Here is a 13114-nt window from a genome sequence, read left to right on the forward strand (position 1 = left end):
TTTACACCAGACACAAGATATATTGGGGTTGGAGGAGGTAGAAGAGGGTAAAGGGGTGATAACTGGTGATGGAAGGAGACTTGACTCAGGGTGAATATGCAATACAATGTACAGATGATGTATTATAGAATTGTACACCTGAAACCTATATAATTTTATTAACCAATGTTACCCCAATAAATAACAAATAACTTCATAGAAAAGATATATTATATGATCCATTTATATAAGATTTAAGAATATGAAAAAAGTGAAATCTGTAATGATAATAGAACAGTGGTTGCCTTTGGAAGGGGTAGGTTGGGCAGGAGACAAGGGAACTTCCTGGGGTGATAGAAATGGTCACTTCCTGGGTTACATAGATGTATGAATTTGCTAAAACTTGTAGAATTGTACACTTCATTTTATTGTGCTTAATTTTATTGTCCTTCACAGGTGTTTTTTTTTTTCAAACTGAAGGTAGGACCCTCCATCAGCAAAAAGATTGCCACTCGTTTTTATTGTGATATTGCTTTATTAGAGGTCTAGAACTGAACCCGCAATATCTGTGAGGTATGCCTGTATTTAAAATGTCATTTTATTGAATATAAATTATACCTCTCAATAACATTGATTTAAAACGCAAAAGAAATTAACTACTGATACATGCAACAACACAAAAAAGTGATTTCACATCTCAGACATTATGTTGAGTGAAAGATCCAGACACAAAAAGAGTACATGTATACAGTTCCATTTATATAAATTCAAAACAGGAAGATCTAATTTATAATGATACAAATCAGAACAGTGGTTGCCTGGGGATGGGCTGTGGTGAGTAGGATTGATTGCAAGGGCACCAAGGAACTTTTGGGGGTGATGAAAATGTTCCGTATCCTGATTGGAGTAGTGGTTACACATGTGTATACAATTGTTAATATCCAGAATTATACACCTAACATCTGTTTATTACACTCTATGTATGTGTCAATTAAAAAATGAAACATAACACAATTGTAATGAAAAAATCAAAGGTTAAAAAATGCTGGTAGTAATAAATTTATTTGTACTGTAGAAAAGGGGGTGGGGGCTAAGAATGTTTTCTCAGCTCTTAACCACTCATTAAAACAGAAGGCATGTACTCTATGCTACAGAAATGAGAATCCCAAATACCATGTCATCTTCCCAAAGAACTAATCCAATTCTCAGTATCTTCGCTATTAGTAAACTACTGCTAGGAGATAGCACCAGAGTCTAATTCCATGTCGAGCAGCGATCCCAGGGGAGACTGCTAATTGGTCTTCTGAGGGAAAATGCTCCTTCTGTCTTAATATTGTTGTACTCACTTTTTAATTTAAAAAAACTTTTTGGATTTCATTTATTCATTTTTAGAGAAAGGGGAGAGAAAGAGAGAGAGAAGGGGGAGAAGCAGGAAGCATCAACTCCCATATGTGCCTTGACCAGGCAAACTCAGGGTTTCGAACTGGCGACCTCAGCGTTCCAGGTTGACGCTTCATCCACTGCAACACCACAAGTCAGGCCCATAATCACTTTTTTAAAAAGACACAAAACTAGATTTTGAGGCACTTCCCCCTCTTACTCTTCTATTTCAAATGTCTACACAGCAAAACTCATCAGAATCAAAAGCAGCAACACTAGAAAACTCAATTGGAAGTTCTTTGTGGCAGAGGTCTAAAGAGCAAAGGTTGAAGTCTGGGTTCCCAACGCCTTCTCTCCATTGCTATTTCATTACAAAGTGTAGCTACTCTAACTGAGATGGTGATTCCTACAATACATTGCTTCCACTGAAACACAATTCCTAGAGCTATAAATATGGTCACCAGGGAACTTGAAGTAGGATTTTGGCGGCATTGGATTTGTAGGATGTTTACTGAAATTTATTTTTATTATTTCATGGCCTGTACTTGTCAGAATGCTGATTGACATGTTTAATCCAGCTGATTGCTCAGGAAGGTCTAGGATAAGGATCCAACTGAACTACGAAACCGGTCAGCCTGTTTGGAGCAGCTCTGCCAGGGTTACCAATTCCTCCCCTCTGCTAGCGTTTATATCCCAAAGAGGGCATCCAGCCTGAAGCCAGTGAGGTTGGTAATGGGGTTGAAAGTTTGAGGTGAGGCTTGAAACGGTCCGTGAACAGAGCAGGGGAGTTAACCAGAAAGAACTAATGATCTATGAGGCCGGAGGCATTGCAGATTTTTATGAAGCTGTCCTCTCCATTGATGTTAAATATGAAATCATATAAATAGAACAATATTTAATTTGTTCCTCTAGGATAGCCCTCCTTGTTTTAGAAATTAACAAAGCAATACTGAAACACTGGAACCTGTTTTGTTGTTAATTTGTTGTTAAACCTGGGCTCAAATGACATTGGTTTATCAGGATGATTTTCATGTAAATTTAGAAGCTGTTGGTGTCCAAGAGGAACACAGACCAGATAACAATACACCTAGCACACATTGCCACACAACCTAAGGGGCTAACTCATGTTCTGTCAAGTCTAAGTGTGGAGACATTTGCTTTCAGGGATTTAGGGGTAGAACCCAAGACTATGGCTTTTCTCCAACTGGAGAATTCCAAGGACAGGAAACATGGCTGAGGATATAATGGAACAGTTGCAAAGACTCACAAAATGTGTACTAGTATTTCTAGGAGAGTTCCATCTAAACAACCCCCACCCCATTTCCTCTGGGAGAAGGAAATGGCTGTAATCCTGGGCAGTAAGGCTACACAAAAGAAAGGTCTGCCACCCAACCACCTCTGCCTATTAGATACTAATAAAGCAGAAGAGGTGTGTCATCTGAGCAGCTGACATACCAAACAACCACCACTGTCAAGCCTCATTTAATATTCTTTCCTCCACCTACTTCTATACCTCATTTTACTTTTATTTTCATTATTTTTATTTTATTTATTTATTTATTTTGTATTTTTCTGAAGCTGGAAACGGGGAGAGACAGTCAGACAGACTCCCACATGCGCCCGACCGGGATCCACCTGGCACGCCCACCAGGGGGGGCGACCATCTGCCCACCAGGGGGCGATGCTCTGCCCATCCTGGGCGTCGCCATGTTACGACCAGAGCCACTCTAGCGCCTGGGGCAGAGGCCACAGAGCCATCCTCAGCGCCCGGGCCATCTTTGCTCCAATGGAGCCTCGCCGTGGGAGGGGAAGAGAGAGACAGGGAGGAAGGAGAGGGGGAGGGGTGGAGAAGCAGATGGGCGATTCTCCTGTGTGTCCTGGCCGGGAATCGAACCCGGGACTTCTGCACGCCAGGCCAACGCTCTATCACTGAGCCAACTGGCCAGGGCCACCTCATTTTACTTTTAGAACTACTATGTAATTAGTACTGTGGAGAACCCCCTTTCTCTGCTGAATACTAATACCAAAACCGTTTCTAAGCCAAGGCAGAAGCATCCAAGAGCAGGGGCTGAAGAAAGAGAGGGTATAAAGTAGGAGTGAGACAAACATCCTCCAAGCATACCCCCAGCAGGCCTCTCACTTCCCACTAGGTGTTTGAAGTTAGCCTGGGAAAGCCCTGTCCCAGATTCAGCATTAGAACACTGGAGTCTTCTAGCATCAGCCCCTCATGTCCCCTCACCTCCACTGTATCATTTTTGGAAGATGCTGCAATCAGAAAAGCAAATTCAGGTAAAGCTGCAGGGGGTTCTTAAGAACTGATATCTATGTCCCAGACCAGGAGAAACCTGAAGAGTCCCTGAGATCTACAACAGCTTGGGTGGTATTGGTGAAGGCGAGGGACCAGTCTTGTCTTGCAAAAGTGACAGGCTGTGACTCAATCCTGATGTCATCTGTTCTTTCCAAACCTTCTCTTTAGGTTTCTCCCCAGAATTATTTTGTATAGTGCATTTAATTATTGAGTCACAAATCCTCTTTGGACTAACAAGAGTAAATCGATATAAAAGTCTGCCATTCTTCCTCTGTAATCTCTCTCCAGTCCAGTTCTGCATTTTTAGTACAACCAATGAAACCCTGGCACTCACTGTGTGATGGGACTAATGGAATAATCTTTTGTTTTCTCAGATGCCAACCTTTTCCAACTCCAGCATATTCTATATAATTTTACTAGATCAGTGGTCGGCAAACCGCAGTTTGCGAGCCACACGCAGCTTTGGTCCCTTGAGTGTGGCTCTTCCACAAAATACCACGTGCGGGTGTGCAGGTACACACGGGGGTGTTGGTCGGCCCTAATTTAAGTTAGTAACAATGTACCTACCTATATAGTTTAAGTTTAAAATTTTTGGCTATCAAAAGAAATTTCAATTGTACTGTTGATATTTGGCTCTGTTGACTAATGAGTTTGCCAACCACTGTGCTAAATAAGTCCCCCACACACACAAAAAATGATGATTCCATTACTTCCTGTGTTTTGAGAATCTATGATAATTTACTACTAACTCCAAATACTGCTCAATCAATTCTCCATTTTCCACCTTAGACTTTTCTCTGCCCACATGGCTATGCTGCTTACCTTACTACTTACTACCTTTTCTGTATACTGTGTTTATCCTGGTGAAATCCCACCTTTCCTTCATAAGTAAATTCTACTCCTGCATGAATCTTTTTTCTTTTCTTTTCTTTTCTTTTTTTTTTTTTACAGAGGCAGAGATAGGGACAGACAGACAGGAACGGAGAGAGATAAGAAGTATCAATCATCAGTTTCTCGTTGCGCGTTGCGACGCCTTAGTTGATCATTGATTGCTTTCTCACATGTGCCTTGACCGCGGGCCTTCAGCAGACCGAGTAACCCCCTGCTGGAGCCAGCGACCTTGGGTCTAAGCTAGTGAGCTCTTTGCTCAAGCCAGATGAGCCTGCGCTCAAGCTGGCGAGCTCGGGGTCTCGAACCTGGGTCCTTCCACATCCCAGTCCAACGCTCTATCCACTGCGCCAGCACCTGGTCAGGCATGAATCTTTTCTTACCTCAGAAATCCTTACCTTCTGAATACCAATGGTACTTTGAATGAAATGGCCTTCAAGTTAAATAGTAAGTGACGAGAACAACAAAGGGAAAAGAGCTCTTTCCAAGTCCTATTTTTATTTCTTTCCTAAGACTAGAAAAATAGAATGTAAGGACTTTGTATTTGCTGGCATCTACCTCTTTCTTATTAGTCAGCCAGCATCCTCTGGTTTATCATCAGGAAAAAAAGGAATGTGAGCAGCCCTCTGGCAACTACTTAGTTGGGCCCTTGGCCTATGGAGCCATCCCAACTACTCATGTTGGAGCAATGTCAGCTCTGAAATGGAACAGTAATATAAGGTGATGACTAGCTTATGGAATATATGAGTCTTCACTTGTGCATGATTACTAATATCAGTAACCAAACATGCTGTTTTCTTTTTATAGTCATTAATACTAGTAAAATGAATGTCACAATTAAGTTCAGTTAATATTAGTAAATAAAACATAAACATTGATTAGTTCTTATGCAGACAGCCAACAAATGACACTCAAAATAACCAGTAAAATCCATTGTTTGTGGATAATGAACATCCAGAATCTTCCACTGGACCAAAATCTCCTTTTCCCAAGTGAATTTCTCTGGTTATCCATATATAGGAACTTACTATATATATCCATATATAGGAACTTACTAAAAATAGTAAAAGAAACTCTGGGGACTGAAGTTCACCAAGGGCTCAATATATTTTTACATCACTGATATCTCAAAACTGGACAAGGTCACAGAGGTAGCTGTGGTCCAGTGAGCCCTGGGAGCCACGCACTGGTGGCGGTGAATATGATCTGTGAAGGAATATGGACTGCAGTGGCACTGGGGTGACATTCCAGAGCCATCCAAAACAGAGACTCTTAACTTTTTAAAACACACATTGCTTTGAGTCTCCCTCCCCAAGAAAATGTTTTTAAACTAAAAAAACTGCAGATACTTCAGACTCCACAAAACCCATCCCGTGAGTTCTGGGGTCTAAGCCCAGATTGAGAACTATGATCTAGATTTCCACTAGATAACTATTTACTCATACTATTGAAGAGTCTAAAGCACATTGCTTCCATTTTCCTGCCCAGCTTTAGGGCTTCTCAGTAGATGGGTTATACGTGTTGTAAGGTGGGGGAATGCACAGCCTAAAGCCTGTTTGGACTCCGTAGTTCTTTAATTATTGCCTTTGTTTTTAGTTATTTCAGGGTTGGTCCATAGAACTTTGTGGGGGGAGTTAAATTTCTTCTAAGACTCCTAAGGTGGTCCAGAGTTGGCCAGAAGCGTAGAGAAGGCTCCATAGAGTCAAGTGCCCAATGGAGGAATGTGGCAGGATTGGCAAAGTGTCAGTCTCTTTGCAGTACCTATGTCAGATTAACATGACCACCTGGAAGCTGGTAGTGGAGGTCTTCTTCCGCAGGAGATAGATCTAGCCCTAAAACACAGAAACACCTACAAGGAAAGTCTGAAATTGGAGTAGTTCTCATCATAGAAAACCCCTCTTCCAAGCCTGATCCTAGGTATAGAAGTGATACAAAAGTGATACAGAAGTGGCAGTTCTGTATCAAAGTCAAAGCAGAAGAGGACTCCTTTGGCTGGTGTTTCATGTTGCTCTTGCAACTGTTTCATCTCATCTTTGTCACTTAGTGGGTACCAACAACCTTGGCCAGGTATGAGGAAATACCCATTACTATTATTTGCTCTGACTATTCTGCACAAAGATGCTAAGTAAGGATGGAGTAAAGGTCTTGGCAATTACTCTTGCCTTGCACAGATGAACGGCTATAGTTCACCAAATCTTTTAGTTGCACCTGTTTGTATTCCAAGCATTGAACACATATGTTCAGTATCCCTTTACAATCATGATGCCAAATGTTTGAACTCATTCTCCAGCTCTTACAAAACTTGCCTTCTGGGATCTGAAGACAAAGCCAGAATTTGTGACTACTGCAGATCACTTCTGGAGCTGCCTTGAGGCTGGCCATTCAGGACTTGAAACCACAATTTTCACTGAGGATCCAAACCTCAGATCACATTTTATTTACCTGGAGCCACTAAAAGGTCAAGGTGATGTTAGGGATGTAAAACAGATGCTGCAGGTGCCTGCAAGACCAGGTTTTAGAGCAAGCTAGAGCCACTACTAATCCTCCATGATGACTTCTTCATAGGAGTTGCTCAAGCAAAAGCAAGGGACACACCAGTAGTCATATGTGCACTGCACACAGATCGCATGTTCTGAGAAGAATGGGTCATGGTCTCGCAACACAGAATTGCATACACTAAAGGTCATAGATTGGCATTTTGGTCCATGCTTAGCATTTTGTTTCATGCTTAGCAAATCCCTTCCTACTATGGGCATCAGGACAGAGTGGGCTGACAACACTCAGATGAGCTGTCCCACCCCAAATCCAAAGCAGCAGCTTAGAGGTCTCCTCTGCCTAAACCCATACTCCTACTTGGGGCCTCTCTCTCTGTGTTCCCACTTCACCTCTATTCTATCACTTTCAGCAGAGCTGGAGGTTGGCCTGAACATTCCTACCCAAAGGACAGGCAGGGGCTGCGAGACAGATCCTTAGCAAGGGATTAGTTACAGCATCTAAAGTAGTGTAACAATGGCCAGAAACAAGACGGAATTTCCAAAAGGTAAATTTCTGTGTATTCACGCCTAATCTTTAAAAGTCGTGTAAACAATTTTTCTACCTTCCTCCATCATTTGCACAATTTTTGTCAAGTCCAAACGTAATTTAAAATGAGGTAGGTAGTTTCTCTCTATTTGTGCCTTCGTCTTTGTGGTGACTGTTGAGGCCTGTACTAGTCTCCCATTTACGGGAGTGCCAAGGGTGGGCACCAATGACGGGTGGAGCTTCTCAGTTAGCTATTTTCTCAATCTCGTCCAAATCATCCGTGTCCAGTCTCTCTATTTTCTTATCTGAGGGAGAAAAGATTCAAGGGGAGATCAACATGGGGTTACCATGGAGACACACACCCAGGGAAGGGGCAGCAGGGCAGGGAGAGGAAACACACAGGTCTCCGCCCTGGCTGGGAAGGAGCCCTCCCTTTAGCCACATCCATCCTTCCTTTAACCCCAAAGGCTTCTGGTGCCTGAGAAAGGGACACTGACAGCAACAGGGGGAACTGTCATTCGAGTCCCTAACACTGAACTCTCCAGGTGTGCTCTTTGAGAATTTCCATATTGTAGGAAGGAGAGGAATGTGGACAGACACAAAGCCTCTCTAGGGCCTTGGAACAACCTATCTTTCTCTCAGCCCCCGGGTCTGCCCCCGTAAGGAAAGGGCCCGGCAAGGACACCCCCAGGGACTCACTAAAATGCTCCTGGATTCTGTTGAGGATGTTCATGCTGTGCTTGCTGTCGACCATGTTCACTGCAAGGCCCCTCTTGCCAAAGCGGCCAGTGCGCCCGATCCGGTGCAGGTAGGTCTCGTTGTCCGGGTTCCCATCCTTGTCCACAGGAAGGTCAAAGTTGACGACAACAGACACCTGTTCTACATCGATACCTGCACAAAGGAGAGGTGGAGGACAGTAAGGACGGGAGACAGAAATCACTGTTGCTCGCCCACAGGCCACATATACCAGCTTTGGGTGGGAGGAGTCTGGGTGGGCCCGCTCTGGAATTCAGGGACAAGAGGCACCTAACAGAACCCAGAGGAGTTCTATAGGTGCTAACGAATTTATGAAGTCAGTGTTCGAAACCCTGGGCTTGCCCAGTCAAGGCTCATATGGGAGTTCAGCAATGCCCAAGGAGAGTAGGCGCCATTCTAAACCAGTCAGTTCCTGTACGTTTCCTTCCACCAAGTCAGGTCTCCAGACTTCTGTGAGAGTTCTTATTTGCCAAGAGAATCTAGTCTCTCCTAGAAAAGAATGTCACCCCACCCCCACCCGGTCTCTCCTGAACCTCTGAGTTTGTCATATATGAGGATTTCTCTCGCTACCCTGAGTCTGGACAAGTTGTCTGCTCACCACGGGCACACACGTTGGTGGTCACCAGAACCTTCTCTTTGCCCTCTCGGAAGCGGTCAATCACCGCAGCCCTCTGCTCCACCATCATCTCACCACTCAGCAGAGCCACCTGGTGGCCTTCTTTTGAGAGCTCTGCTGCCAGCCAACTGGCTGTTTTGCGGGTCTGGAGTGAAAAGAATTGTTTTAAATGAAGATACCTGTAAAAAAAGAAATGAAAACACCTGCAGAAAAGTGGCTTGTTGTCATTTATTTACATTAAAATCCTGTAGGCTTAAACTTTTTCAAATAGAATTTTAGCCACATGATTTTTTTGGTATGAATTACTTAAATAATCTTACTGTTTATGTAGAAAGAATGTGGTTACAACCAAAGATTTTCATTTCTAAAGTATATATATTCTTAATGTTTTAACATTATTTAATTGGATGTTATTTGGAGTTTTTCCCATTATCTCTAAGAAGTGGGATCATAGAAGGTTCAGATTTTCAGTCTTCCCCTTATAACTCATTATATTATGTGGAGTGTATGCCCTGAGGCAGGTAGAAGTGATTCTAGTCCTCCCAGCACTAAGGTGGAGCTGGCTGAGAGGGAGGGGGCTGGACAACACCTTCCCGTGGAGCTCCTTCCCCGGCAGGCCTGCTGCTGCTACTCACATGGCAGAAGATCATGGCTTGAGCAATGGTGATGGCCCCGTAGAGGTTACACAAGGCCTGGAACTTCTCATCTCTGTTATTGCACAGGACGTAATACTGCTTGATGGTGTCCAATGTCTCCTCCTCACGCTTCAGTTTGATAATGTTTGGGTCTGGGACCACTTTCTGGGCAAATTTCCATACAGAGTCTTCAAAGGTGGCAGAGAAAAGCAGCATCTGGCAGTTCCTGGGCAGCATCCTGCAAGGGAAAGCCCAGGTATTTGGCATGACTGAGTTTTCCCTGGAACAAAGAAGAGAAGCACAGCCTCCCCAGGATTGGATGGTCTGCATCCCCAGGAAGGTGGCACAGGCGGAGGAGCACTGTGGGGAAGACGCAGAAGCACACACGGGCAGGGACGGGGTGGTGTTGGGTTTCCCTAAGTTTGTTGTTTGTTCCTCAATCCAGGCTGGGAGTCTGGTCAGTGCTGACGTGGCCCATCAACACATGCGTCTGAAGGATCTGAGGCAAAGAACCCAGCCGGAAAAAGAAGAAGAGTCAACTCGAACAGGAGGAGACACAGAGAAGAAGATTTTTACTTGTAGCTCAGGAGGCTGAGAAGTTCCTCCCAGATCCAGAGTCCTACCTTTGGATGCGGATGCTCTGATCTTGGTGGCCCTGAGTAGCTATCATCACGTCAGCCTCATCTAGAACAAACACCTTGATCTTCTTGGGGTCAATGAACTTGAGCTTGGCACACCAGTCTAAGACAGTCCCAGGGGTTCCAATGACAATCTGCTCACTTATCTTCTGACCTCTTTCCACTGTGGAAACAAGATGTTTTTCATGGGTATGTCCATGGAAAAGCTAGCTCTGTTCTCTGAGGAAATTCTAAAGCTATAATGTATTTTTTTTTTTTTTTTTTCATTTTTCTGAAGCTGGAAACAGGGAGAGACAGTCAGACAGACTCCCGCATGCGCCCGACCGGGATCCACCCGGCACGCCCACCATGGGGCGGCGCTCTGCCCACCAGGGGGCGATGCTCTGCCCATCCTGGGCGTCGCCATATTGCGACCAGAGCCACTCTAGCGCCTGGGGCAGAGGCCGAGGAGCCATCCCCAGCGCCCGGGCCATCTTTGCTCCAATGGAGCCTTGGCTGCAGGAGGGGAAGAGAGAGACAGAGAGGAAAGCGCGGCGGAGGGGTGGAGAAGCAAATGGGCGCTTCTCCTGTGTGCCCTGGCCGGGAATCAAACCCGGGTCCTCCGCACGCTAGGCCGACGCTCTACCGCTGAGCCAACCGGCCAGGGCGCTATAATGTATTTTAATGCAATTATTTTGATGTTTGCATTAATATTTTAAGGAAAGGTTAAGTTATCACTACAGTATTTAATGAACACACACACACACACACACACAGAAAGACAGAAATGCTGAATAGATATAGTGAAGAAATAAACAATGAGAAGATAAAAAATCCTTTCAGTGGTATTCTTTTTTATTTTATATTGTCTTTCAAGGATCTGGTATCATTATTTTTTCTCTGTCAGCATCATTCCAACTAGACCAGGATTGCATCTCTTAACAAGTAGACTTTTTGAAAGTTCTTCTTACTCTAGGTGCACAATGCCCCTCAGCTCTCCTAGCATCTATGTCAGAGAAGTCAGCCACCTTTACGTGCCCCATGCCCAGGTCAATAAATGGGGTACATTTAAAAGGATTTGTCTTTTCAAACACAATCTACCACACTCTCTCTCTCTTTTTGTCTTTTTAATTATTTTTTTATTTATTCATTTTAGAGAAGAGAGACAGAGACAAAGAGAGAGAGAGAGAGAAGGGGGAAGGATCAGGAAGCATCAACTCCCATATGTGCCTTGACCAGGCAAGCCCAGGGTTTTGAACCGGCGACCTCAGCATTCCAGGTCAATGCTTTATCCACTGTGCCACCACAGGTCAGGCTCTCTCTCTTTTTTTTTTTAATGTTTATTTTATTGATTTTAGAGAGCGAGGAAGGGAGAAAGAGAGATCCAGAGACAAGAACATTGATCTGTTCCTGTATGTGCCCTGACAAGGGATCGAGCTGGCAACCTCTGTGTTTCAGGATGATGCTCTAACCAACCACGCTATCGAGCCAGGACACAATTTACCTCCCTTAAAGTGCTTCTTAGAGTAGGCCTGGCAGATCATGACACATTTGGGCCCTGCACAGCCTGAAATGGAGAATTTGCTTCTTTATTTTCAATTAGATGGTACTTATGAGTTAAATTTTAATACTTTAATTGTAGTCTTCACCAGACATATACAAGCTTCCTGTAGTCACAGTCAAAATTATGCCCAAATGTGAATGTTGAATCAATTCAAAACTAACAAATGCTGCTTATTTTAGTTAACAATTACTGCCCCTAATAAAACATTATTTATAATCCTCTGCCATTATAACTCAAATCCAAACTGCAATATTTTAACAGTCTTACAACAATATTTTACTAAGTTTTATTATCTTAGTTTTCAAAACTGATTTTACCTTAGGACACTGTATACAGAGTAGATTTCAGCGAGTCATAAAATCACAGGTTTGTGTTAAATCTCCATAGGACTCAACCAAACTTCTAAGAAAATTTACGTTACTTAAATATTATCAGTTTGTTGTAAAAAAAGTAAAAAATATGAAGAAAGAAAAAAGAATAAAAATAAGCTCCCAGAGTTATTTGCATGAACATTCTTGAACAGTTTTGCACTTCTAACAACATTAAAAAGAAATTAGGCAATTAAATCCAGAATTAGGAACATTTTAATATAAGCAAAAAGGTGTGTTTATTTATTTATTTATTTTTGTATTTTTCTGAAGCTAGAAACGGGGAGAGACAGTCAGACAGACTCCCACATGCGCCCGACCGGGATCCACCCGGTATGCCCACCAGGGGGCGACGCTCTGTCCCTCCAGGGCGTCGCTCTGTTGCGACCAGAGCCACTCTAGCACCTGGGGCAGAGGCCAAGGAGCCATCCCCAGCGCCCGGGCCATCTTTGCTCCAATGGAGCCTTGGCTGCGGGAGGGGAAGAGAGAGACAGAGAGGAAGGAGGGGGGGGGGTGGAGAAGCAGATGGGCGCTTCTCCTGTGTGCCCCGCCGGGTATCAAACCCCGGACTTCTGCACGCCAGGCCGACGCTCTACCACTGAGCCAACTGGCCAGGGCCCAAAAAGGTGTGTTTAAAAAGTCAAGTGGATGGATACATGGAACAGACTGACAGCTGTCAGATGCAAAGTGATTTTGGGAACTAAATGAAAGAAAGTAAAGGTATTTAAAAAAGAACCATCTGTGTGAATATATGCTGATGATGTTTTATTGAGTTGTATGGTTGGGACCTATATGATTTTGTAAACCAATGTCACCCCAATAAATTCATTAAAAAAGAAAAAGAAAAAAAGTCAAATGGCCTGACCAGGCGGTGGTGCAGTGGATAGAGCGTCGGACTGGGATGCGGAGGACCCAGATTCAAGACCCCAAGATCGCCAGCTTGAGTGTGGGCTCATCTGGTTTGAGCAAAAGCTCACCAGCT

The 13114-nt window shown here is 43.8% G+C and overlaps 1 protein-coding gene across 2 annotated transcripts in view; it reads right to left on the minus strand.

Moving 5' to 3' along the window:
* Positions 1 to 721: 721 nt before the first annotated feature.
* Positions 722 to 13114, minus strand: part of LOC136381307 (ATP-dependent RNA helicase DDX19B) — a 34637-nt gene continuing 22244 nt past the window's right edge. For both annotated transcript variants that reach the window (XM_066349867.1, XM_066349868.1), the window contains exons 8-12: positions 10207 to 10384; positions 9584 to 9821; positions 8931 to 9093; positions 8276 to 8467; positions 722 to 7881 (exon numbers count right to left, since the gene is read on the minus strand). In XM_066349867.1, the coding sequence (XP_066205964.1) occupies positions 7820 to 7881; positions 8276 to 8467; positions 8931 to 9093; positions 9584 to 9821; positions 10207 to 10384 (833 nt within the window). In that variant the 3' untranslated portion in view covers positions 722 to 7819. The remainder of the gene's footprint in view (positions 7882 to 8275; positions 8468 to 8930; positions 9094 to 9583; positions 9822 to 10206; positions 10385 to 13114) is intronic.

Source organism: Saccopteryx leptura, chromosome 9 (assembly GCF_036850995.1).
Source record: "Saccopteryx leptura isolate mSacLep1 chromosome 9, mSacLep1_pri_phased_curated, whole genome shotgun sequence".
Lineage (NCBI taxonomy): Eukaryota > Metazoa > Chordata > Mammalia > Chiroptera > Emballonuridae > Saccopteryx > Saccopteryx leptura.